General features: G+C 40.4%; 1 protein-coding gene across 3 annotated transcripts in view; it reads right to left on the reverse strand.

The window, feature by feature from the left end:
* DSE (dermatan sulfate epimerase) overlaps positions 1 to 24440 on the reverse strand; it is a 35107-nt gene extending 10667 nt beyond the window's left edge. The window contains exons 1-3 of one of the 3 annotated variants that reach the window (XM_039569204.1): positions 24083 to 24440; positions 23425 to 23494; positions 10987 to 11455 (exon numbers count right to left, since the gene is read on the reverse strand). In XM_039569204.1, the coding sequence (XP_039425138.1) occupies positions 10987 to 11402 (416 nt within the window). In that variant the 5' untranslated portion in view covers positions 11403 to 11455; positions 23425 to 23494; positions 24083 to 24440. Of the gene's footprint in view, positions 1 to 10986; positions 11456 to 23424; positions 23495 to 23931; positions 24059 to 24082 lie in introns of those variants that run through there. The other 2 variants (XM_039569203.1, XM_010402638.4) reach the window with 2 other exon arrangements.
* Positions 24441 to 27110: the final 2670 nt, after the last annotated feature.

The raw sequence follows: 27110 nt of genomic DNA on the forward strand, positions 1-27110 counted from the left end.
ATAACTCACTATACTGTTTCTTCATGTCCCAAATGCATTCAAGGACAGAAGTAGGGAAGATGAAACTTTGACTACAGTTCAAACTAACATACTTAATAAACACTGGGGTTTTTTAAATGCTAAAATAGAAAAGAGGTAAAACACTGTCAATACTCAAAATTATTTTCTAGGAACTACTGGCTTGTATCCAATGGTTACACTGAACTTAGCAAAATAGTAAATTTATACCAAGAAAACTCATAATATAGGTAGTATGGAAGACTTACTCCTCTTAAATCAAGCATCCATTGTGTATCAAAGACTTTAGTATTGCAGTACTTACAGTACTTCCAGGCCATGGTCCTACAGAAAAGAAAATGTGTAGGAATACATAGTGAAAATAAGCTTTTATAACCTGAAAAATCATCAGTTGCTTTCATGCTTGTTCTCCTCTTTCACTTTTTTTTCCATATATTTTTTATTACAGAAATGAATTTAAATTGTTGAGTTGAGTGCTCTACTACAATCAGCAGAAATGGTGCTGTGCTCCTGAAGGCACACACATTCCAGCTTCAACTATTCTATGACTCTAAAAATATGATTTCATCTTCGTTTGTGTAAGCAGCACTGTGAACAGATGAGGAAAAATCCCCAAAGAGTAAGATGAAACCAAAAAAAATCTGCTACAGAAGCATTTATTAGCATTCCAAATGCATTAATAAACCGTGTAGAAATTATGACCATCAGCCTAAGGCACTGCAATGATGGTAAAAGACATCATGTGCAAGTGAGAAAAAATTACTTTTAATTTTTATTTCAGCATATTTTTAACATCATTGGAAGGACTCAAATTTGGCACATTCATATTTCCATGTAAGGAAACTCTCTGTATGCTTTTTGATTAGCTGAATTTCCAATAGTTTTAACTGTTCACCTTCTCTCAGCTTTGATCCCATCTTCCGCTTCCAGTGAAGTTAAACATTCTTTTTTCCTTCTTTTAAATGAAATATTGTTCTCACAGATTTAAATTAAATACATCAATCTGAGTTATATGGTTATTTGTCAATCTCAATTAATTCTCTATTTCTGCTTTTCCATCTTTCCTTATAATTGAAAAAGCCCTTAAAATGTTGTGGGTCCTATACATAAAACTAAAGTTCCATTCTATGCCAATTATATGCAACACTCTGGCACCACAATTCCTGTCAGGAATCCTTTGACACAGAAACATTCCTTTGATCAGCTATATAATGAATTCTAATTTCCAAAGTATTTTTAGTTTCACTAAACCTTTGCATATTCAGAAATCAGAGTTCAAATGGGTACAGGAAACTTCACTTTAAAGGCATCTGCTTGGAACAATTACAAAGAGTTTGAGGCTAAGCTATACATTAGGGTGGAAGAAAAGTACAATGAAAGAATTTGAGCTAATTTAAAATATTTAGTTCAAAGTTCAGTATCCTTTTAACAACACACAAACTCCTAGTTAGATTCTGCTTAAACCTATTCTGCTTAAACCTGATCTTTACCTGACTTAACTAAAAATGGGATTTGCCAGTGGAACTGATTTATTGTAACTTTCACTGTTGAGGTGTATGCTAACTTTATGTTTAGTTTCTAACAGAATACTGCATCAAATTCTACAGTGTAAGAGCATATATAAGTCTCCGTGGCACTGCTTCTGACAAAATAGAAAGCAAAATAGGAGGTGCTAAATTGAGAAGTTATAACTGCATTTAGGCTCCCAATCTCTTAAAAAAAAGCAACCAACCAACCAACCAAAAAAAAAAAACCCAAACCCCACAGCCTTTCAGTGTAAAAACCCTTATGTTAGGCACCCTAATCACACATACTGACATAGTTACCCAGCTTGGGTTAGACAAGAAACTTTGTCATAACTTCCGTCAAATTGCACTTCTGTACAGTTAAGTCTTGTATAAAATTTCACAGAGGAGATTCATACAAGTAATAGAGAAAAATTAAAGATGACGATTTAAAGATCTCAATTTCTAAACACACAAACCCACAGTCAACATCTGTTCTTAAGGTGAAGCTCTTTTGAGGAAACAACTCTTTAGTTGCTATAAATCACTGCACCCCCCCCTCAACTTAGTTTCAAGGGAACCAAGCAATGTACACCAAACATGTGGAAAATGATTCACAAGAAGAATGGTCAAGTAGCAAGCATTACATGGTTTTTGTATCTAAATCATGTTCTCATTTTTCAAATGCATCTCCCAGTGTCAGACTTGGTAAATAGCCTAGCTGATAAACTGTGGGAAAGCAGACCCACAGGCATGCACTGAATGTACATGAAAAAAGTGTTTTCAGGGCTAACAATTAACTATTAAGAAAAAGTGGTATGTATTTATACAAAGATAGGTAAAAACAAGCCAACACTTTGCCCTGTACAACAAGCTATTTTCTAAGCCACTCAAGACTAAAAGTTAACATCAGAGAGTATGAACTTCAGCTTCACAATTAACTGTGTCTGATGACAGCAAGTAACCTCTACCTCAAGGCTGCATTAGCCTTGTCAGCCTTTAAAGGCATCAGATGATACAAAAACAAATACAAAAAATCCAAAGCAATAAAAGTATCTATAATGCATTCTTTAATACAGAACAACTACTTAGTTGCAGACACATGCACTTTGAGCAAGGCAAGTGTTCCAAAAATTCTAAAACATATTTTAAATTCTAAAACATAAAGGCACCCCTCTACAACACCTTTTTACACTTACATACCTGTATCTGTAGGTATATGTATATTTGGAAGAGGTGCCTATCTGGAAACTTGAGAAGATTTATGAAAGAGCAAAAAGTGCTGAACAGGTCTGCTACCTCATGATCAAACTGCATGAACATCCAAAGCCATATGCATTGTTCTGCACAAAAAACTGCTGTCTGAACAAACCCTGTGAATGGCACAGGATAAATACATGCCTGGGGTGTTCTTTCAAGTTTTGTTCATCTGTGTCATATAAAATATCTTTGTTACATTATTTTAAACATTTACAGTTTGATATAAATCCTCCATGAAGAAACTGGAGAAATAAAGAGATCATGGATAAGACTGGAATTATGGATAAGTAGGATGGTTTTCCTACATGTGTTAAGAATTTTAGCATGGTGCAACGTGGTTTATCTGTTTTAGATTTGCCACCTTCTACAATGAACAATGAATCTGAAGGGGGGGGATTAAGACCCTGTTTTCCAGTGATCAGTACATGACACCAAGAACCATAATGCATGCACTGCATTTGTTCTGTGTATACACAGCACCCTCATTAAATGCAATTCCAATCTCTAAATAAGCATACCATTTGCATAAAGTTTTGGATGGAAAGTAAAAACCACTATCACCAACAAAGCCAAGATCATTACAACCCCTCAATTTCTTGACAACATTTCTGATGCTACTACTGTCTCTTCTCTCAGTAGAAACATGTTTCTGTAATTTCTCTCTACTCACTACTAAATAACCACTTCCTCACTGAAAGCAGGGTCACCTGGGTTTGGGCAATCCCAGACATGAGTACAGACTGTGAGAAGAATTCACTGGGAACAGCCCTACAGAGGTGGATTTTGGGGTTCAGGTGGATGAAAAGCTGGACATGACCCAGTGATGTGCACCTGCAGCCCAGAAAGCCAATTGTCCTGGGCTCATCAAAAGCAGTGTGGCCAGCAGGGTAAGGGAGGGGATTCTGCTCCTCCACTCCACCCTGATAAGACCCCACCTGGAGTGCTGTGAACTGCTCCAGGTCCTCAGCATAAGAAGGACATGGACCTATTGGAGCGAGTTCAGGGGAGGCCACAAAGATGCTCAGAGGGCTGGAGCACCTCTCCTGTGCAGACAGGTTGAGAGAGATGGGGTTGCTCAGCCTGGAAAGGAGAAGCCTCCAGGGAGACCTTAGAGAAACCTTCTAGTACCTAAAGGGGGGCATACAAAAAAGAGGGTTTTTGCATGGGCAGATAATTATAAGATATGAGGTAATGGTTTTAAACTTAAAAAGGAGAGATTTAGATAAGTGTTAGGAAGAAACTCTTGACTCTGAGAGTGGTGAGGCACTGGCACAGGTTGGCCAGAGAAGTTGTGGATGCCCCAAACCTGGAAGTGTTCAAGGCTGGGCTGGATGGGGCTTTCAGCAACCTTGTCTAGTCCAAGGTGTCCCCGCCCAGTGCAGGGGTTTTGGAACTGGATGATCTTTAAGGTCTCTTCCAACCCAAACAATTCTACATTTCTACAATTCTATTAGCATTTCTCTCAGAAATACAAGCCAGGAGGGAAAAATCACTGTCTGACCAGTTCAAGGCAGGATTTAAATCAAACTCTACTGCTCAAGTGAGTTCCTTGATGTGGGATGTTTAGAGTCATCTTTCCTTCACTGTGTATCTAGTTCTTAAAAACAAATTGAAGTAAATAGGAAAATAACCCTCTTTAATCTGAGATACAGAATACGCTTCCAAGCAGTGTGAGATCTGATTTTTTGCCTCTATGTCAACAACTAACATGGTATCAGTGCATGCAAAATGAAGAATTAAGCACATCCTGACACGTGCATTACACAAGTAACCCACATCCTGAATTTTATGCTCTAAACTTTCCCACGACAAAATACTGCAGAATAACTCCTGGAGGTGGAGACTGAAGGAAGGATGCCAGTACTCCCTCCTCAGTACTAAAATTCACAATCTCACTAGGTGTATGCAAAGGAAATGAGCGAGAACTCTCTTCTAATGGCTTACAGGTGAAAATTAATTCTAAGACAGCCCTGCAGTGCATTTCAATGCCATCTACCTCAAACATGGTAGCCAGCTGAGAGCATAGCTGCATTTCATGCACCCTAAATGTCAAGTGTGGATGCAAATGAGGCACATAATGGGGCCAACTGACCTCTTGGTCACTTGTGTAATTGTACAGCCTTCCCAATGCCAAGGGCAATGCCTTGGAACTCTTGCTGTTGTCCTGACCCAGTTCTGAGGGAAGCAGATACAGCTTTGAACCTCCCATCAGGCAAGAAAGAAATATTCTTCCATGGCCACACAAAGCATACATACCAAGAGGGAGCACACCTGCCAAGGGGAATGAGACCACCAACATTTATTTTATAAACCAGATCAAATCTTAAATATTTTTCTTACAAAGTCTCCAAAACAAAGTATTTTCTTGTGCTCAAATGGAATATTTTCTTAGTAAATGGAGCAATATTCTACAATTGTCATTTTGGGAAGAAAAAGGAAGACTCTTTGAAAGAAAACCAACCTCTCAGCTTTCACCCTTTCCACATTTTTCTGGTTGGCTGCCAAAACAAAAACCCCATTATCAGCCCAACCTTAGTGCTCTGTCCTTTGCAACAAAAATGTTAAGAATAAAAAACATACTTGAAAAACTGATGATTTATGTTCCTGGTGTCTAAGGTAAAACAGGTTTGCCCCTCTCTCATTACCAGTCATGTTTCAGCAGCAGCCAAAATCACATGCTTGTGTTCATTGCAGCTCAGTTGACAGGAAGAAAGACAAAGGAGTGGTTAAATGTAAAAGACTACATTCATGTCAGAGTGGAAAAAAAAAGGCAACATATAGACAGAAGTTTTAAGAGCTTACAATAAAAATAGAGTTGTACTGCTTAGGTGCTTAGGGGAGGAAAGTAAAACTTTAGTTCCTTAAAAGTCTTAATCTCCTTTTTAACCTCTTTGTCTCTGTTTCTTCATAGGTCTATGATCATCATTCTGATGCTTCTGAAGCTTCTTTCAGATCTTCTTTCATTTTTGGCTTTGATCACAAGAGAGTCCTTCTCACACAGGGCTTGCTTTTAGCATCCCTCATGTTGCTTCTGCATTGACATGTTAACAAACTAGAACTGACTCTGTTTTAGTTGTTCTCAGTGTCATATTAAGCAGACGCAGAAATTTAATTCTGTTTTATTATTTCAAGAGATTACCTCTGGCTCTTGTTTTAGCAAATTTTTATACCAGTCATGCCACAAAGTGAGCTCCCTGTAGCTACCACAGAACTTCAGCATCAATTTATCTCCTATTTCAATTTAAAACCAAGGTATTAAAGAAGCTCTCCAAAATCCAGCTAGCCATTTAATTTCATAGACATGCACAATTTCTATTTTTAAACACTACATATGTAGAAGATAAAAACAGCATAATGGTTTGATATTTCACTTACTAACATAATATATATTCCAGATACCAAATTAATCCTCCTACCCTTCCTTTACTTTTTCTTCCTCTCTGTAGGAGACAGCATATCAGCATCCCCCAAGCTTCTTTTATACCAACTTTTATTCCACAGTCTTATAAAGCCCCCCTAAGTTTTCTTTGAGTATGACTGCTGCTTGATTATTGGGAGTCAAACAGATGTTACGAATTTCTAGTGTCAGCACAGAGACTTGCTTTATTTATTTATTTATATGAATTTATTTTAGTTAAATGGTTATCCACACATCTAATTATTTACATGTATTTATTTTTACTTTGTAATCTGTATTGTTCAACACCTATCACTATCTGGATACTAACAGCAAGGGTCCTACAGGATGCTCCAACACTTTTTAATAAACAGTGACTACAGAAGGCTACGTGATTGCTAGTTTATAAGAAAGCAGCAGAAAGGTCACAGATTTGTTATTCCGAAGCCCCCTATTTGCTTCTCATTAGTTGCTGCGATTTCCCTGGAATGTCTGCATGTGCTTGACAGTAATTATCGGCCCCGTGAAACCCACAGAGCCGCCTTACTGTTAAATCCCACACCTTACTGCACATTGGTAGCATACTTGTCTTTAAAAATGGGGCATCAACTATGTGCAAAAAAAACCCCAAAACCAAACCCACAGAAATCTGTTTCTGGCCATTGCAAATCAGGACGTCTCTCCTGCTGCAAGAAGAGTGTGGCATTTGTGAACTCCCAAGGCATTTGTTTGCAAGGTGGGCTTAGCAAAGAAGAGAGTTTTTCGCTGCTTTGTCCGAAACAGAGAATCTGACTGAACTCTTATTTCTGCACAATGTGTGACTCTGATTACATCATTCCGCTCAGTGCGGGAACGGGACGAGCCAGCGGCATATGGAAAGAATCACGAGTACAGATCTCCTCAGCCAAAACGCCCTTCTGGTGGGGAGTGCTCTAGGGGCCAGTCAGAGATAAAATGCCAGAAAACACATCAATATCCTCTGTTCCCTCTAAAAAAAGATAATATGGTTCAAATATAAGGACAAACTTTCTGTAAGATTTTAGACATCCAATCCATGGAAAACCAAGGGGTTTATTTAATACCAGCTTTTAATTTTTACAGGAAAAATCATTAACACTCATCTATTTTAACTAAAATATTAATGCACATTTGTTTGCTGTTGCTAGTCCCTAAAACAATGTCGTTCCCATATTATTTTGGGTGATTGTTACAGTTAGCTATTACCCAGTGCCCCTCTGTTTATTTTAAAATGTAAACCTACTCCAGGATGTAGCCATTAGGGATGCTCTGCTAATGAGCAGCACGCCTATCAACATGGGTTGTTATGACAAATGGTTCAACCTCTTAGTTGACACAAATGGGAACTCAGTTAAGGGTGTACTTTATTATGTGACATAAAATGACTATTTTAATAGATGAGAAAGGACAAGAGTTCTTAATTACATGCCCCTTCCATGTATATATCAATTACCAGTAGACTTTCTCATAATTGTATCCTGGGATACTGAACGATATTTAGACTATTGAGGATTCCACTAATGCAAAGAAGAAATTTAAAACATCAGTCTCCTTAATCTCCTAGCATTCTGAAAACAAATAACCAGTGATATTTTAAAACATATTTCTTTTATTTAACTACTGCACATGCTAAAAACATACACTTTTGTTTTCTGGTAAGGCTTAAATTTTACTTAACATTGCCACAAAATTTAGAGGGCACTCATTAAGTTGAATTTTTTTTTTTTTTAATTCTAAAGCTGTTTTAGAATCAATGCCATGACAGCAGAAGTCAAAAGAAATCCAGATTACACTGCTGAAAGAATCAAGCTGCCAATGCCAGATTTAACTTTCCAACATGTTGATGAATCTGCCAGTGATAAAAAAGTCATTTTTCCATTTACATGGCAGTCTTGGCACCTACATTATTGAGAAGGCTTAAGAGAGTCCTGTTTTACTTACCTTACTGATACCTCTTTGGAAAAGCCCTCTTTACTGATGAAATAAGGAGTTCTGGCAGATGACTCTCCCAACAGCCAAGGCTCCAAAGTCAGGCAACATCACAACTGTTCCTTCTTTCCACCCTCTGGATCAGAACACATGTGCCCTCAAATTATTTAATAAGGGCAACACTCATATCACCCAGAATGGTATTTTCCCAAAGTCTGAGGAAAACCAAACACGCCTAGATAGACTGGACAAAAAATTTCACCACTGTGACACTGCCAGAACAGCTCATAGAACAGCCAGAGCTCCTATTTATCATGTTTATTCTCCTAGTCTTATCCTAAGTGGGGAAGTGCGTGCAGTAACATTTTCTGGTACTTTTGAATTTCTTAGGAAAAACAGATTTACACAATCTGCCTGCCCACTCCTGCAGCCTCTGAACCTGCTAGCCTATTTGAGCAAAGCCAGACAGTGCAGTATATACCTCAGAGATGTCACATTCCTACTTTTCTGAAAACCACTGTTGGACAAGGGGGAGAGATCTATATTACTGCCATCACTGATGGGGCTGTAGTGTCAACTCCATGCTGACAGCATTCAGACATAAGTTCTCAGGGGGAAAACAAAAATGGAAACCAGATCCATGTTTCTGTCACAGCATTTGAAGAGCTGGCCAGCTGGAGGTTATACAAAGGGCAGCTTAGCCCAGCTATATCGCCTATGTTTATGGTTTCCTCCTTCCGCACTTCCACTACTACATTGCAGCCACTTCTCTTGCAAAGCTGAGAACCCTGATTAAACCTTGATTGATTGCTGAATGGGATGTCTACATCAGAAGGGAAAGATGGGAAAAGCATAGCTGCTCTTTCACCAAGGTAATGCAAGATACTTGCTTGAGAAAAAACAGTAGTTTGAGGCAGGTAAATAACATAAAAGCCAAGTGGAAATGGGATATCTGCTTGGTTCTGATTAGTATCTGGTCAGCTGGGACAAAGGAGAGCATTATAACAAGGGACAGAACAACCACAATCAATCCAGGGCAGGAATCACAGGACACAAGGAACATAAATCAGGTGGGACAGAGAGTGAGATGTAGGAAACTGAAAAAAAGAGACACAAACAAGTTCTCCTACTTGAAATAATGATTCCTCCTCTTTCTTATTTCATTAAAACAGATGGCCATGTAACTGTACACTACCCAAAACAAGTTAAGAAAGAGTGTGAACAGTGAAACTAAGGAGGAAGGTGTTGACTTTGGAGAGGTCTGTCTCCTACTGGAGATGGTCACACATCCTTGGATTCACCAGCGTAAGCTATATCCCTTTGTCAGCATGCCAGGAGAAACACACACTGTCTCCAGAGCTAAGACTGAAGCTTTGTATTGCTATGCTTCAGTGGAAGATTTCAGAAATTACTACCACTGTTGAGATAATACTTTTCTTCCCAAATCCCACATGTCCTCTCTTCTGTGGCATGCTGGCAATACATGTCCAGTGTGTCCCTTCTCTCTCCCATCACTTCTTTTGCTCTAGATCATGTATTTCTGTGGCATTCACCATTTTAGTACTCAGTGTGGGGGAACCCAAACACTATCATGCCTCTTTAATCATGCCCATCAGGAGGATATAGATCCCAAGTTATGCTAGCTCAAATCCAGCATAATTCCAGTGATGGTCCATGGAAGGATAACATTTACAGGACACTAGTTGGTTACTAGAAGTTAAGGAATAGTAGCTTGAGCAATGAATACTGCTTGAACAGCTAATGCTTCTCTTCCTGTGCTAACTTGAATCTTGACTCACACTTTTACTGAGCTGCTGTCTCCACAGAGCTGTAGAACAGCATCTATGACAGAAGGGAGCAGTGCCCCATCCAGCTCCATCTCACTGCCCTGGGCAGAAGCCACTGCCCTGGGCAGAAGCCACTGCCCTGGCAAAGCCCACATTCCCATCCTCTGACCTATTCACAGTGACAGCAATCCTGGACCGCAGTCTGCAAGGTGCACCAAGTGGCAGCTGCTGCAGGGAGGTAAGGGAAATGCATCTGCCTGAGCAAAAAATGGAGATAAATTGAAGGAGGGTATGAAAAGGATGAGAGCTTGGGGTCTCAATTCTAGAATCACTCCTACAGTGAGAACATTAGCTTCTGTCCCCATAGAAAGAGTGTGGTGCAGAGAGGACAGAGTAACTTGTAGGATGACAACTCACAACCAGGGGAAGTTAATCCAGGAGGTGGTCATCAAAATGCCAGTTACTCAGGCAGTTCCAGTAATCACATGGACAACTATCAAGTCCTAGTATGTCTTAAGGAGAGGCCCAAGAACCATGCAGCCAAGTGAAGCTGTAAGTCTGAACTAAAGCTCAGACAGATGTTAGAGCAGACTGCAAAAACCCAAGAGTGTAACTTTTACTTACACCTAATTATACCTTTTTCATAAGTCCCCCTTTCCTAAATTCCTCCTAAGGAAGAATTACCCAAAAGGTATGTATGAATCTGGGGAAAAAAAAATTTAAAATTAACACTTTTAGCACTTTGCCACAAACCAGATGTGAGACGACTCCTTCTGACTGAGAGTGGGTTTAGATTACTTTTTTTTTTTTTTACAGCAAATAGGGTGGTGCACAAAGAGTCATGCTCCTTTCAGCATCAACTTTCAAGAAGGTAAGTCCACTGAAGGTGAAAAGCTGTGTGTCTCTGCTGGTCCAGATGAGGGTATATGCATTCAGCAAGTTAGTCACTGTTAAAATTAATATTAGTACAACTGACATAATTTAAGCAATTCACTCATCCACTCACTCCTCCAGCTGTAAGCAGTTTATACAGTAAGAACAACTTAAAAAAAAAAAAAAGACAAAAATCTACCAACTAGGCTGAGCCGCCATCCTCTCCATGTAATCCTTGGCCATATTGATGGCCTCGATGTTTTCAGGGTAGAGCACACAGAACATTGCCAGGGCCCCAAGGTTGTTGCCATAAATTTCATTCCAGCGAGCGCTGAACTCCTTTGGGTCCCAGGGAGGAAGGTACTCCAGGGGATTCGACAGCATGGTTTGCACTGCTTCAATCAGACGAGCCGCAATGTGCTGGTGCGTGGTGCTGGCCTGCAGCCGCAGAGACTCCACATCCCCCTTGGAGAAGTAGAGCATGGGGTAGCTGTCATAGTTGGCGTTGACAAAAGGAACCATTGCGTCTCGGTCCTCCCTGGCGCCGCAGGCAAAGGCAAAGCAAACTGCGTTTATGAAAAACACACTTGGGGCTCCCCGTGTGTGAGTCCTCATTGTGGCATCAGATCTCCAGGTCTCAGTGGCAGCCAAACCATCTTTGAAATGTCCTGTGGTAGATGGACATGAGAGAATGGGTTAGAAAATGAATCTGTGAGACTATAATTCAGGAGCTTCTCTAGGAAATGCGATTCCATCTAAAGAACCCGATGTATTGTCCAGGTGACTTTCAAATCATTTCTATATGAATACTTCAGTCGAAACATCTACTGAGCAATTCATCCAGAAGAAAAAGCTGTACACTTTGAAGAAAGCCCCTTCCTTCCTTCCCGCATCTTTCCCTCTAGTTGCTGATACCAGGTGAAGGGAGACAACAACAGCTCTTGTACTTGAGATCTCAGATAATTGCAATGGTGCCTAATATGAAGCAGCGCTGACGGTACTGGCAAGAGAAGAAGGGTGGGAAGGGAGGAGGAAGGGGGAGAGCCAGGGAGCTGGCAGCAGCCAAGCCTGCGTGCTGTCTTGGCTGATCTTAGCAGCTGGAGAGGGAAAGATGAGGAATGCTGGAGGTTTGTGCTGGGGTCATTTTATACAGTGCTTATGGCCTCTGGTTCTGACACGTCCTCATTTTAAAAAAAGAAAAAAAAGAGCAAGTCAGGAGTCAAAAAGGGAAAGAGAAAGTGGCAGGGTCTCAGAAAAACAGCTGAACAGCTGAAATACTTTGCCTTCCAGGCATTTAGGGGTTTGCATTACTAGTATTTTTTCCAAGGGGCTTTCCATTTTACATGTGGAGATTTACTGCCAGTTACCAAGAAGGCTGAACACTGAATTAAAATGCATATTCTACCTACATGACTTTTTGAAATGTGCTCAAATGGGAAATCTATGCAGAGGTAAATGCACCTATTTAAACATAGTAAGTTACTTTATAGAAATTACCAACTATGTGGCCTAAAGTCACAGATAAAACATGGCCAAGATCCCCCTGAGGAAAGCCAGCAAATTCCTAGAATTCTTATGAGGGAAAAGGTTACGGAAAGCAGGCTCAAGTGAGACAGTTTTATGTAAATAATGAACAGTAGTTTTCAATTATTAAAAGGAGAAATAGAAGGAAAGAAAACCTAAAAACAGATACAATTTTTTTGTCCCATGGAAAACCTGTTTCATAGGATTCGGTCATAAAACTTGTAGGAAGTTAAAGTACAAAGCAACCTTTTACTTCTCCCCACAGGTCTCTATTACATAGCCAAAATTTTCAATAGAAACTGAGGCTGCTAAAACTTTATTTATAGACCCACACCCTGTTTCAACAAAGTCATTAATATGAGAAAACTTTGACAGAGAAGAGCCCTTCATGACTACTGGGTGCTCAGACCCTCTAAATTTTTGTGCTCAGCTCCTAAAATTAATTTGGGAGCAAACATCTTTGGCCAAGAAATACATAATGTTTTGTGCAGTTCTACCCAGGGCACAAATAATATTGTACTCTGTAACTGCTTAAATTTGTCTATCACAGCAAGTAGCATAATTGCTTAAACAGAATGTAATGGAAGATGACATTTTCATAGTATTTTAATGCATTTTGCAAGTATATTTTGCCCTCTTTTGGACGTGAACCAGTTGTTACAGGACACATTATCACAGGCTGGTTTATTTGGTAACACTCTTACTGCATCTACATAGTGCCTCACCACATACACACACACAAAAAGATACATGCACCACAGTTTATCCAGATATATTCAAATCTTCTTGTATTCTTCTCTACGGTGAAGGAAACTATACAACAGTGTATTTTGACAGGAAGGAGGTAGAAACCAGCCAAACCAGTATATTATGGTTGAAACATGATGTCATTTTTTTAATTGATGAAAAAACTGCTTTGTCATAAAAAACTCCACTTTAAGTTTTTTTAATGCCTCTGTGATCCTTCAGAACTGTGGGCAGAGGAAAGAACCTAAAAAATACACAAAATAAAGGTAAAAATGCTTGTAGCTTCTGTGTTAACCATATATTGAAAAAGTTTCCTGGCTTACACAAGCAGAAAAAAATCCCAGCTAGCAGTTAGGACTTCATGCATTCTTTCCTTTGGTTTGATTTCTGTAAGTACTTCTGCACATCAGTGAGAATTAAGAACATGCATAAATTTTGGGATGGTTTTAAGAGATCCCTAAATTAAGGTATTTCTGACCAACGACTAGGGAATATACAGTAAGGTTTCCCAGAACTTCTCCTTTTCAAATCTGAACACACATTTCTCAGCATTACACTATCATCAAACATATCCAGTGTTGCCAAAAAGTCATAGTCTGTATTCTCAAGTATTTAATAGCCTCCCTCATTTTCACCCTTCATTAATGTGCACATCTCACAGAGAAGGTAAACCCTTTTTTTACCCTTACATGAGTAGGTAAACCCTTTCTTTTTACCTTTACACTGCACCACATTGTTTAGGCTAACAACAGAATAACTGGAAAACCAACCTATTGTATATTCATAAGCAGCTTATTCACAGTCAAGATCTGGAAAAAAGTAAATAGGCAGTGACAAAAGCAGGAGTACAAAATAATTTATTCTCGGTTAAATTCTACTGACACCCTTCCTATGATATGAAGACCATAACTCACAGCAGCCATGACTCAGGAATGACAGTGAGCCCTGTCCCGTAACTTTGCAGGGCTCAGCCTGGTGTCACTGAGGGATGGAAGGAGGCAGCTGGAAAGGAGTACACCTTCCTTTCCAAGCAAATCTCTGAACATTGATTATCAGCATAGCTTAGGTGAAGCTGGATCTGTGCAAGTAAGTGTCCTCCAGCTTACCAACTGTGAGTGAACCTACTACAAGTTTGCTTGATACACAGGGCTTGGAAGAATAGGAGTCTGGGCCTTCTGATCACTTAATGCGCGCTCACAATACCATTTTTTAAAGCTAAAGGAATTTCTTACTCTCATATTACACTGCATCTTTACCAATCACATCTTCCAAGATAAACTTTACCAAGCAATTCAACCTTCTCTGAAAACGAGGGGGTTTTATTCAGTTGGGAAACCATGACCTGATAAAGTATTAAAAATTAAAAGCAGAATGAAGGATACTTGCCCATGGAAGAAAATGCTCATATACAATGTGCTTTGAAAATGTTGTCATTTAGTCCTAGACTGAAAGAGCATTTTGCATGATTTCCACTCCACTGCCAGCAGAAACAAACAGTAAAAAACACCAATTATTCCAAAAAACCCACCCAAAACAGATTAAATCTTAACTACTTTAGTTTTCCCCATCTTCATCAACTGTTAGATGTTCAGCTGTAGTAAAAAAAAAAAAAAAGTATTGTAAAACTGAAACCACTAACTAAACTAAACATTGGTTTATACAGGTAAGTTTACCAAATAAACTATTTAAAAGAAAAGAGAGGCCCATTTACTCCTGCCACATGTGCACAGAAACATCACTTCATCAGTGAGAACAGAGGAGGGAGAGAGGGACAGAGGACGAGGGACAGGAAATGATGGCACGGTTAGAATCACCAGCTTGCACAGCTGTGTGTCCTTGAAGCAATCTGACCTTCTTGTGAGTGATTAAAAATTAAAAACAGGTAAAGAACTGTGGCTTTCTGTAGTATCAGTTCTGAAGCGCCACTCTGCTTTGTAGCTGCTTTTTACTGGGACCACACTTCTATCACTTCTTAAAAAAGCAGAAATTGCAGGTGTCTCTCATGCTAGCCACGATCCACCTCTGACATGGGCATCTTGTCAACATTTACAATCAGGAACAAAAAAGGTGGGATTTCAGGTGACTAAAACTACCACAAACTGGAGGCATTACACCACCACAGATTACTCAGGTTTCTGAATAAAAGATCTTCCCAGAGCCCAGGACTGGGACATGGACACGTCAGACTCTTTGTCTTCTTTTGGGAAGCTACTATGTTCCACAAAGGCTACAGTTCTCATTATCGTTAACTGAGACACCTGAGAAACAAATGTTTGTGTAAGAAATGTGTTCAAATATTTAAAGGAAAATCTGTTCCACCATACTGACAAAAATCAAATCTTCAGGTTCAGTGTGCAAATTTTGACTTTAGACAATGATCTCTGAGTCAGGACTTAAATTTCATAATTTCTTTGCACTTCATAAATTATTGACAGTGAAAACGAACTTTTTTTACTCAATTTGTTTCAATGCTTTTAATATTATAACATGCAGTTTGATTTTGAACAACAGTGTCACTACAGTTTTGTCCCAAATTACATTACAAGAACTGGTATTAAAACCAAAATAAGCAAATTTAGCACCCAGTGCTAAAACAGGTAAGAAAGTCATAGATATTTTACCAATAAATGGTCAAACATGAGAAACAGCTGCTGTCCTACCAAAACTGTGAAATTAATAGGTAACATTGCAATGAGATGTGTGTGGAATCTATTAAATGGAGAGGGATGTGCAACTTTTTGTCCCAATGCTGACCACTGCCAAAATATAACACAAGGAGCAGTAGGTTAGATCACAGCAGAGAGAATGAAACTTCTGTAGGAACTCCTTTTTTTGCACTTTGTCCAAATATCTGAAATATCTTTTCACACACATTGCAGCTGACTTTGTTGCTGATGAGAGGAGCAAAATCTGTAACATGGAACCCCTCAGTTGGAAACTTCAGCAACATTATATAATGGTAACATTCTAAAATCGTGACAGTTACATCAACTGAAGAGCTGTTTTGTTCAACAAAGTCAGTTTTACCACCAATCTAAATATTTTGCAAACATATTTAAAAACGGGAGAGCAATTAAGTCTTCTAACTGAATCCAACGGCGTTTTAGTACTAAAAAATGCAGAGTAGCTCCGTGAAAACAGAGTTGAAAGGGTCAGTAGAGACTAATTCCCATATATACATTGCCATTTCGTTCCAGAGAAACGTATCTGATACAGCATAATTAGGTAGCAGATGGAGCAGAACCAATAAAACTATAAGCTTATCTTTGTGCTGTAATAATCACAATGAATCTATTGACCAAAGTCCCAAGCTGTACAGCTTCTACATCAACAAGCGGTACCGCTGAGACCCTTTCAAAGCTGTGGGGCAGGACACCAAGGTGGGAAACTCCCATGTCCCAAGAGTTAGAAGCAGTCAGGAGTCCTTCACCCACCTTTTGGTTGATGAGCTAAAACCAGTGACTATCTGGCTGTCCAATAAAAATACTAGAAAGGTATAAAAATTGCTGCTTAAAACTTGAAAAATACCTATTAAGACCTTAGCCACCAGGGGACATTACTTCATTTCTTCCTCTGATTTTTTCACTATGAAAAACATGCTACATCACAATTATATAATTCCAAAGGTATTTCAAAACTTAAATACTGAAATCCCAAATATAATTCAGAAGTACATCTGCCATAAATAAAGTACAGCTCAGGTATCCAGGTGTTAGTGTTGCACTTGTTCTGAAACGATCTGAAATACCTTGAAAGAAGCTTTGTATCAACTTTTACGTCTAACAGCTGTGCTATGAAAATCCTAATGGCAACCAGAAACAGCCAGTTCCTATAGAGATTATCAGCATATGACATCAAGTCAGCAGTCAAGATTTAAACTTGTGTCTGTCCTTTGATCTAACACAAAATCAAATGGATCTGTGCAGAGCAGTACACAGCTGTGTCAGGCCATAATTCCGGGAGAATGGAGGGTTGCATTCATTCTCCACCACGCTACAGGTAAGACAGCAACTGCAAAATATTTTTATAAATTCACAGCAGGATGTGTAAGACAGTTGTGATGGAAGTTTTATCTGTTAATTTCTTTCAGTTAAAAGCTTATTTGTCTATTTTATCAGTGTATATATAAATTAACAGGGCATACACACACACTCTGAATGCATAACCTTCTCTCTGCCTCAAGCAAAAACATGATTGAAATCGTCTGCATGTCCAAACCATAATCTGGGAATTTAGAACTTCCCTCTATTTTACAGTTTATCCTCCTGTAAAAATGCTTTCTCAGTAATTTTTTGGTTGCACTAACACTAGTATTCCTAACCCTTACTGGGATCTTTTATTCCATACTTCACTCCACAGAATGAGTAAGGAAGTAATTTTGATATCTGGAATCCTGCAGGCGATCATTCCCAACCAGTACAGACACGCCTGTTAAGGCATCCACATTCAGTGAATGAAAGCCCAGTCACTTTTACCATCAAAGGCATACACCTATAAGCTACCACAGAAAGACCTCCTCTAGAACATCAGCACTGGATCCTGTGCTGACATAATTTCAAAAGGCCATTTCAATAATTAAAATTAGGTTTTGTTTTTTACTTCAGAAATGTTTTCACAGATGTTAACACTAGAGGAAGGCAGCTTGAGACTTTTCATCTAGGCCAAGAGGATATACTCCCTACGTTTAATATCCCAGAAGTCAATCAAACCACTCATCCATGTGTTACACTGTTACAGCATGTAGGGCACCTCTGGGGCTTAGGACTATGACAGTAACAGGCACTTCAGAAACACAGAACAAAGGCTCCTGCACAATGTGGGTGGTGAAACAATATTCCTTTGGCAGCTACCGGGAAGTAACTTGTCTTCCTGGCCCTCGCACAGAGACCCACGCGGGCTCGGTAAGGCTGTGAACCCTTTGGTGTGGGGTATTAGGAACAATGTGTAGGGTTTCCTCTGACAGCAGCTCACAGCCCTAAGGCACAACCACCCGTCACAAGAAGGGAGCAAGGGAACAGAACGCCTAGGGCAGACTAGAGCCTCTGTGTGGATCCAGTAGTACAATCATGGAGCACAGGAAGAACTGGAAATACTTCACAGGGTGATGGCAATGCCCAGGAGGTGCAAATAAAGGACAGGAAAAAATAATCATACGTGCAAAAGGGGAAAGCCAATTACTGCTGTCTGAATTCCTCCTTGTGCCTAATCCGCCCCAGGGAGTTGCATGCTATCCATCTTCCCTCACTTCTGAGGAGGCTGATTACAACACCAGAAACTTCTGATACCAAAACAAGTGTTTTCATTTCAGACCTTAACTTTTATCCTCTTTCCAACTAACTCTTCTTTGCTGGCCTTGACCTTTACTCTTCCAAATACTTGTAAATATTTTAAATCGTAAATATTTTAAATCCTCTCGTTTGTTGTTCTTGACTATGTATAATTAACAGTTTTAATAGTCCCTGCTTATTGTTTTAATTGTCCTTCATTCAATTGTCTTCAAGAAATTGTAAACAAATGATGTGATTCTGGTGGAGTTTTACAAGGCCAGTTCTCACTCTGTATATCTATATCTATCTACAAACTTGAGTAGCTGAAGATATCAAATATTTTTATTTGTAAAGCATTTCCAGAGAACTTCATATTAATAGACAGGAATTCTAAAATGCATCATATCCTTCAGTTGCTATAGGATCAAAACTCATTTTAACTGTTTCCATATCCCATTTCTGACTCCGTGTTGCATACAAAACTATATTAATATTTTATTGTTATTTTTATTGTGATGATTTTGGCTAGGGTAGATTTAATTTTCTTTGTAGTAGCTAGTACGGGGCTATGTTTTGGATTTGTGCTGGAAACAGTGTTGATAATTTAGGGATGTTTTAGTTACTGCTGAGCAACATTTATACAGTCAAGGACTTTTCTCCCTCTCCCCCCACCCCAACAACAAGGGGGCCAAGGATGCACAAGGAGTTGGGAGGGGACAGTCAGGCCAGCTGATCCCAACTGACCACAGGGATATTCCATAACATATGATGTCATACTTAGCATGTAACATTGGGAAAGAAGAAAGAGAGGCACATTCAGAGTCGCAGCATGTCTTCTCAAGTAACCACCATATGTGATGGAGCCCTGCTTTCCTGGGGATGGCTGAACACCTGCCTGCCTATGGGAAGTGGTCAATGAATTCTCTGTTTTGTGTGGCTTTTATCTATTAAACTGACGGTATCTCAACTCACAAGTGTTCTCACTTTTATTCTTCCAGTTCTCTTCCTCATCCCACTGAGGGGAATGAACAAGTAGCTGAGTGGGGCTGAGCTGCCAGCTGGGATTAAACCGTGGCAACCATATATGTTAAATTATTGTGACAGCATACATGAGCACCAGCAAAGTCCAGAGATGCTGATGCAAGTCAATTTATGAACCTAAGGAGTTTGCAATCTAAGCAATTTAAACCAACACTTGCTTTTATATTATCTACAGATAATCTTAAGAGTGTGAGTATGCAGAGCCCAAATGTGTACTCACACAGAACTACTGGTTGATTTGTTACAGGATAAATGTCACTGTGTTCGTAGACCTAAATTGTACCACCCTACCTGGTAGCAGCAGAGATAACAACAGAATTGTATCAATAATAATGAACAGCTGCATTTCTCTACTGATGAGTAGGTTATCTCATTATCTAGGGTTTCTCCACAGAGAGAGAGAGAGCATACAGCTCCTCTCTCTCCCCATAGATACAATATACACTCAGATGCAACTGTTCTTTTCAGGGTACAAACTTGGAGAGAAAATAGAATGTATTGTCCTGTAGTTCCTTCAGGGCTATTATTGTCCTCAGTGCACCCTAGAATACCCTTTAACAAAAGCCTTGATAAAAGTGATGATTACATTTTCAAGGACAGAAGCCTCAACTGCAGATGGAGTTAAACTGCTACACTATTCCTGCAAAATGTAGGTACTCACAGTGTACATGAGCAATCTGTGAGCAGCATCAACACAACCATTAAATTATGGGTTAATTTTGAGATTTACAATCTAATGATCTAATTTCTGACTAAGTTGCACAGGCATGGCTCTCATAGCAGAACTGAAACCAGACAGATCATTTTGGTAAAAAGTGTGATGAGCCATGATTACAAGGATATGATTAAAAGGCTTTAAAGGAACATGATATCCACAGAAATGCCTGTGAATAACTTTTCAAAATACTTTAACAACTCTAGGCAGCCACTTGACTAGAAAGCTGAAAGCAGCCTACCAGGTTTATAGAAAATGTTCAGCATTTTTAATATTTCTGATAAAAAACCCCACAAAATAAAGGCATAAACCAGACCAACTGTGGTGAAAGAACTTGTATGTTAAAATTACATTTCTCTTGTACTGAGATACAACACCTACCAGAGTCAAGTGACCAGGGTCCCTACAATCCTTTGCCTACTCTAAACAATGCTACTGCTGATTCCTCCTGTATACTTTGAGTCTAAGCAAGGAGAAAAACAGATAGAAAGACCAAACAAAGGTAATTTCAGACTGTGTACATAATAGTCACATTGTGACTGTGCTTTCACACCTGACAACGTCCCAAGAGTTGATGAAAGTACCATGCCAGTACCTGATGTGATAATTATTTCCAGTGCTCTGTCCTTCACGTGATTCCCAAAATAACCAAACCCCTTTGGTCAGCTCTCTGTTACCAACAATTTACTTCTGCTAAGCTTTTATTGGCAAAGCATTCATGAGAGAGATCTCTGGTGGCATTTGCTAAATTTCCTTTTTCCTAGCAGGCTTCTCTGCCCAGTTCTCATCCTGTGCACGCAATCAAGTCTGCACAAAGTGCAGTGCACAAGTGTTTAGGGTTTTACTAATGCAACACTGTCTCACCTCACCATATCCCAGCTGGGCTTAGCTGGGTGAAGAGACACCAGTACAAAGTTTACCCATATAAACAGAATACTGGCTCAAAGGGAATCAAATGCAGAATCTATTAAATTATTTATATTAAGTATGTGGCTACAGTCTTGAACACAAACTGGCACCATGTTTTAACAGCTTTAGGAGACTCCACCACTGTAACTATGCTCTTTAATCTACCTCAGCTGAAAGGAGAGAGCAAAGAAGGTGAGAACAGCCAGGACAAACTTGCTGCTGAGGTACCATATTTACCAATTAAATACATCTTGCTAAGAAAAAGTCAATCTCTTTCACTCACCAGACACTTGCATTACCAAGTCTGGGCAAGAAAACAATAGTTACAGAAAGTTTTTTTTTCATTATTTTTTAATTTCTTTAATTTTCTTCTTTAATTTCTTCAGCATCTCTCTCCCCTCTCCCCCCTCCCCCCCCCCCCCACCAAAAGGCTTTATTTCTTGCAAAATATCCAGGAACAATAGCAATAGGAACTAGCTTTATTTATGCTCATTGCTGTAGTATGCTGTGGGTGCCAGATGTGCAAGTTTCCCTACCCAAGCCTAAGAATGTGACTGAATTTTAGTTAAATACAATCACTTCTGAGAAAAGGGACACTTCAATTTTATGGACAACTACCTCCTCATTTAACCCTAGTTTTCACTGCTCAGACTGCTGGGTACTGATGGATGTGTCTATTTCTCTACTAGGATATAAACTTCCTATGTTCATTCACAACCCGACAGCTGCCTGGTGATATGAATGACTTCTTACCACCACTGATCTCGGTTTTATTTGAATTCAGTTTTAAAAAAGCTTGTGTACTTGGTGTCATTGTCCTTGAGGAAAAGAAATGGTACACACAGACCTCATGAACCTTTAAAAAGTACCATACCCAAGCTGTCACTCTAAAACAAGCTTTCAGCTACTCCTTTTTACTTACAACTGTATGTAACCTATAAAAATCACATCTAACATTTGGCTACGTAATTAAATAAATTTTCCTCTCCATTGTAGTGCAGATACTTACTCAATATCTAGTTATGATAACTAATATATACAGCAATAAAAACTGAGCTTGCCTAGGCAACCAAAATCTATCGACTCTTACCATAGGTAATCAGTGGTTCAGTTCATGCATTTCTTTCTTGCAACATTCTCTATAACCAAAGGACAGGTTGTAAAGAAGACTGTATATCAATGTGTAGTGGAAAATTAGCACCAAGTGTCTTCTGAGGTCAGTGTCCACAGTAAAGAACACAGACACGTTTAGAAACTATTCTCATATCTTTCTCTTGTATTATCTAAAGAGCACTCAGGTGTTTCTCATGGCAATTCACATCACAATAGCTCAAACAAGACAACAAAGGCAAACTCTTACTTTGAATAAGAAGAAAAATGACTTTTTTTAAAGGACCTGAGTAGCTCTGCCCCATTAAAATACATTGTGGTTGCACATCTCAGTGAAGTTTACAGAGAGTCAAGACAATTCCAATCCAGAGCTGCTACTTTGTTAACTTCCCCATAACACTTAACTAATTCAGGTCACTGAAAAAAACACATATAAGCAATGAAACACAGTAAGGAAACTCTTAGCTGAAATAATACTTAGCACTTCTGTAGAAAGATGCACCCAAGGATCTACAAGTAGTTATGAAACTAATTAATTAATTAAACTTGTCAACACCCCTGTGAAGCAAGCAAACACATTTATCTCTTTTACAAGGAAGAAAAGACAGCCATAGAGAGGTGGAGTGACTTGCCCAAGGCTACCCAGCCAGAGTCTTTCAGAGTAATAAACAGCATCTGAATTACTGACTCCCACTGCTGCCCTTCAGCTGAATTGCTCCTTTTTTGAAATACTACAATGAGTTATAATAATAGTTGGCATGATAAACATAATGTGGCAATATTTAGGCTGAGATTTTCTTTGTCTTTGTTTAGACTATATTAAAATTTTAGTGTTATTTAAATTGAAGTTGATCTTCTTAGTGTGACTGAAAAATCTCCAAGTTGAGCAATATTTCTTGTATTTCATTCACAGCTGTGTCTACTTTTTATGTTGCCATTCGTTATGGCTAAAAACCAAGCCGAAAATGCAGGAAAATTTCATAGTTTTATATTGCTTCAAGAGAGAACAACAGAAGAACAGAGAGGGTGGTTACTTTCATTCATACCAAGTTGAATTTTAAGAGTTGGCATGAGACACACCAAGTCACGATGCACTGCTTTCATGCAATACTAGCTACAGCAATTGCAACTCGCTGCCTGGGGCTGAGAAGACTGAGCTCCCCGAGTTGACAGCTCTGGTCCCAGGACACTAAAAACTTTTCAAATAAAAAAAAAATTAAAAAAAAAATAAAAAAAAGGAGTGGCAGGAAGTTGCATCGGGCAAGTCGCTCTGTTCCTGTCTCAGCGTGCCTAGGTGCAAGACAAGGATGCTACTACCGCTTACCTTTCACACACGCATGTTTGGGAGGCTGAACTCAGCAGCAAAAGGCTCGGAGGCTGTCGCGGTCGCGGTGCTGCGGAGAAGCAGAGTTGTTACCCACGGCGCCCACAGGTGAAGCTCCGCACAGAAAGCGCCACGTCCCTCCGCACGCACCCACCTCCGTCGGACACGCGGGGCCCGTCCTGCGGGTGCCCCAGCGGGGCAGAGCCGGGCAAAGCTGTGCCTGCCGGGGGCTGCTCCCCGCGGGACGCCCCGGCCCCCGCCCGCGCCCACCCCGCTGCCGCTGCCCGGCCCCGCGGGCACCTGGAGCCGCTCCCCGGGCGCCGCACGGCCTGGGGACCGTGTGCCGGCGGCAGCGCTGGGACCGACCGCCCCTTCCCAAACCCGCCGGCCACCGGCGCCCCCGCCCGCTCCGCGCCCGCCCCGCCGCCAGGCGCCCCGGGAGCCGCGGCGGAGCGCAGGGGCGGGATGGAGGCGCGGGAGCGCTGCCCGCTCCGCACGGGCACTCACCGCCGGCCGCTCCTCGCCGGCCAGAAAGTTTCTCCTCCGCAGCCCCGGGCGACGGAGCGGGGAGGGGGGTGAGGGGTACGTTTTTCAACGCAGGAAGAAAGTGACTCCCCCCTCCCGCTCCACCTCCCGCTTCCCCGCCCTCCTTCCGTACCTCTCCCCGTCCTCCTCCTCCTCTCCTCCCCCCGCGGCTCCGCCAGCCCCTCACGCCATGGCGGCCCGGCGCGGTGGAGCCCGCCCCGCAGCTCCCCGGCCCGGCCCGGGCGCTCCTCTCGCTCCGTGTGTGCCCTTGTGTTTGTTTATCCCTGGCGCGCACACCGCTTTTCCTCCCCCGCCCGTTCCTCCGCGGCTCGAACTTCGCGGAAATGCCCTAATTCTCCCTTTCAGCGGGAGGACTCGTTTCTCCGCTGGGAATGTTTTGGTTCCAATCCCGGCGTGTTGGCACAGGATTCCCTGGAGCTGCAGAGTACGGCAGCGGTACCAGGGACCGGGCAGGGTGGCTGTGGAGGTGACAGCATCCCGGCTGTCCATTCATATTCATTGCCCATCCCTAGTGCTGTCACCATACTGCGTGACAGGAATAGGACCTCCCACCCAAAAGTCCCCTCAAACCGGCAAAGAAACAAAAAGCCGATTTGTCAATCTGCTGTTTTAAGAATGGTGTGGCTACTTACATAAACGTTTCCCATGTAAAAGAGGAACAAAATAAAAGTGAAACGCCGTGACTGTTCAAGTCAGTCATCCCAACATTTTTTGCAGCCAGACAACTGCAGATATTTCAGAAAGTAACATAAAAGAGGATAAAATAAATGATCCTTTGGAACATTCTCTTTTCTTTCTCAGTCTCTATAGCCTATACAAAGTTTGAAGTGAAGAATTCCGAGTGTTTGTTGGGTTTTGAAAGCTGAGCATGTTTTATCGACTACGTAATGAAAATAAAAATATTTACATGGGATAGATCAGGATGGTCTCCAACTACCTGAAGTTTACATCTCACAAAGTGTATTCCTCATTTTAGTAATGCGTTTACTGATATTACTGAGTCAGTCAGCAGGCTCATAAGTGCTCAGTTCCCTGTTTTAAAATGCAAACTCTGTTTTTTTCTGAGGATGGTTTTGAACAGCTTCATTGTGGTTTAAAGTGTGATTTCCCGCTGTTCTATCAGGACTAATAAACTTGTGGAAGCTAGACAAAACTAGAAACTATAAATTTCCCTTCACCCTTTCATTCCTGTTGTATTTCTCAGCAACATCTAGTGACAATCTCAGCCCTAAAGACTAGGGATCCACATGCTGATGCTGCAAACTCCAAGACCAATGCCGGAACCTGGAATGAAGCCTTGCTTTTTTACCAGTAATGACATGCCTAAAAGCACTAAGTGCTTCAGTTTCAGTCATGCAAACACTAGATTAATCATTAGAACATATCTTTCTGAACGCCTATTTGAATGGTATTAGGCTCTACGGCATTGATAGTAGAGTTGTAAAATATTGCTGTTGTGATACAAATGAACATGTGAAGAGCTGCAGACCTCACAGTCAGACCAGATGTGGCAGATAGACTGATTCTACTGGAATTTCTAAAATTACAACGGGTGCCTAAAGTGATCATGAGGAAGGTGTTTAAGTACTTGTCATATGTCTGCATCATTAGGAATGTAAATATATTAAGTACCTGACTCTAAGTTAAATGGAATTAACCCTTAAAATTCTGAAAAGCATAATGTCTGAATGGCTTTTGAAATCCTGCTCTTGGTCTGTGCATGGATCTCTCTGTATTGTAGAAAAACTGCCCTGTTCTGCCCTGTCATGACGAATACCCAGGCAAAGCACACCATGGCTCCTTTATAGCATGGCCTCTTGGCTTTCTGTCTCAGAAGGGATGAGATTGGATGTGCTGCTTGGATTTTGCTCTGGTGTGCAGTTAGGATGCGCCGGAGATACCAACAGGGTGGAGAGCCACAAATCCTCTCTGCCTCGTGTCCTCTTATGCAAAATGGGGCTCATTTTACTTCCTGGTAACTCAGAGTGCTTGTCAGGATAAATAGATAAATTAAAATTTATAGGATGATTCAGCGATATCTAAGAGAGGCAAGATCTGTCCACACTAGGTTAATTTCAGCATTGCCACTAGCTATTTTGAAATAAAAATGGCCCCAGCTTTAGCAAGCATCATGTCCAGTGAAAGACTGAAAAAATTAGCCTCAGGAATAGAAGCTGGAGCAAGATTGCCTTCAGCTATGTAAAAGCTGCTAAAAAGAAGATGATAATAATCTCTTATCCTCATCCTCTGAAAACACCATGTAAATTGCAGTAAGAAAAATTTAGGCTAGCTAGGATAAAAAAAGTATTTGTAAGAGTAAGTAAAGAAGGAGTGAGCAGTGCTTCTCTCCTTGGAGGCTTTTTAAGTGCAAGTTGGACATATATTTGTCAAGAATGGTTTAGATCTAGAAAGTCTGATGAATATTGCCTTAGAGCAAGGGGTGGACCAGATGACCTGTCAAGGTCCTGTTTGTGTGATTATGTTTAAAATGCTACTTGCACAGGCAAGGTTATGGATCGTCTTTGATCTCCTTCTGCCCTTCACTTCTTTAGCCATGGGTATAACTCCTCTTGCTGAGGTTGAGTTTCTCTCAGTGGTTTGCTAGCCTTGCTGCATGCCAGTGAATTCAGTGCTGACAGCAAGAAGAAAATAATTAAACGATGAAACAATGTCAACTTGGAGCAGCAACGTTGGGTGGGATCCATCTAACCTCTGAACATGTCATGCAGTTTTGTTCTATACTTGATGGGTAACTACCTCTGATCTAGTTATGTTAGACTCTTGTTTATAACACTGCAGAGAAAAGTAAATTCTTTTACAGCAGAATTCATCTGACCTGTTTTAGATGTCTTCATTAGGATGTGATGAATCATTTCCCCAGGCTATCTATTCTTGCCACTGACCATAAAGTTGTTTTAAATGACTGACTCAGTAACATACCATCATATATTTTCCATTCCCCTGGTGCTTCTGTCCCTAAAATCTCTCATTCCCTCTCTCCTTTCAGGTATCAAGTCCCTAGTTTATTTGTTCCTTTCTTTTTAAAAAATTTTTAATTTTAAATTTAATTTAATTTTATTGGAAAAGTCCCACTGAGGTAAATAGTTTTTGTAGCTGTCATTTCCTTAAATTGCATCATG

The sequence above is a fragment of the Corvus cornix genome, chromosome 3 (assembly GCF_000738735.6).
Source record: "Corvus cornix cornix isolate S_Up_H32 chromosome 3, ASM73873v5, whole genome shotgun sequence".
Lineage (NCBI taxonomy): Eukaryota > Metazoa > Chordata > Aves > Passeriformes > Corvidae > Corvus > Corvus cornix.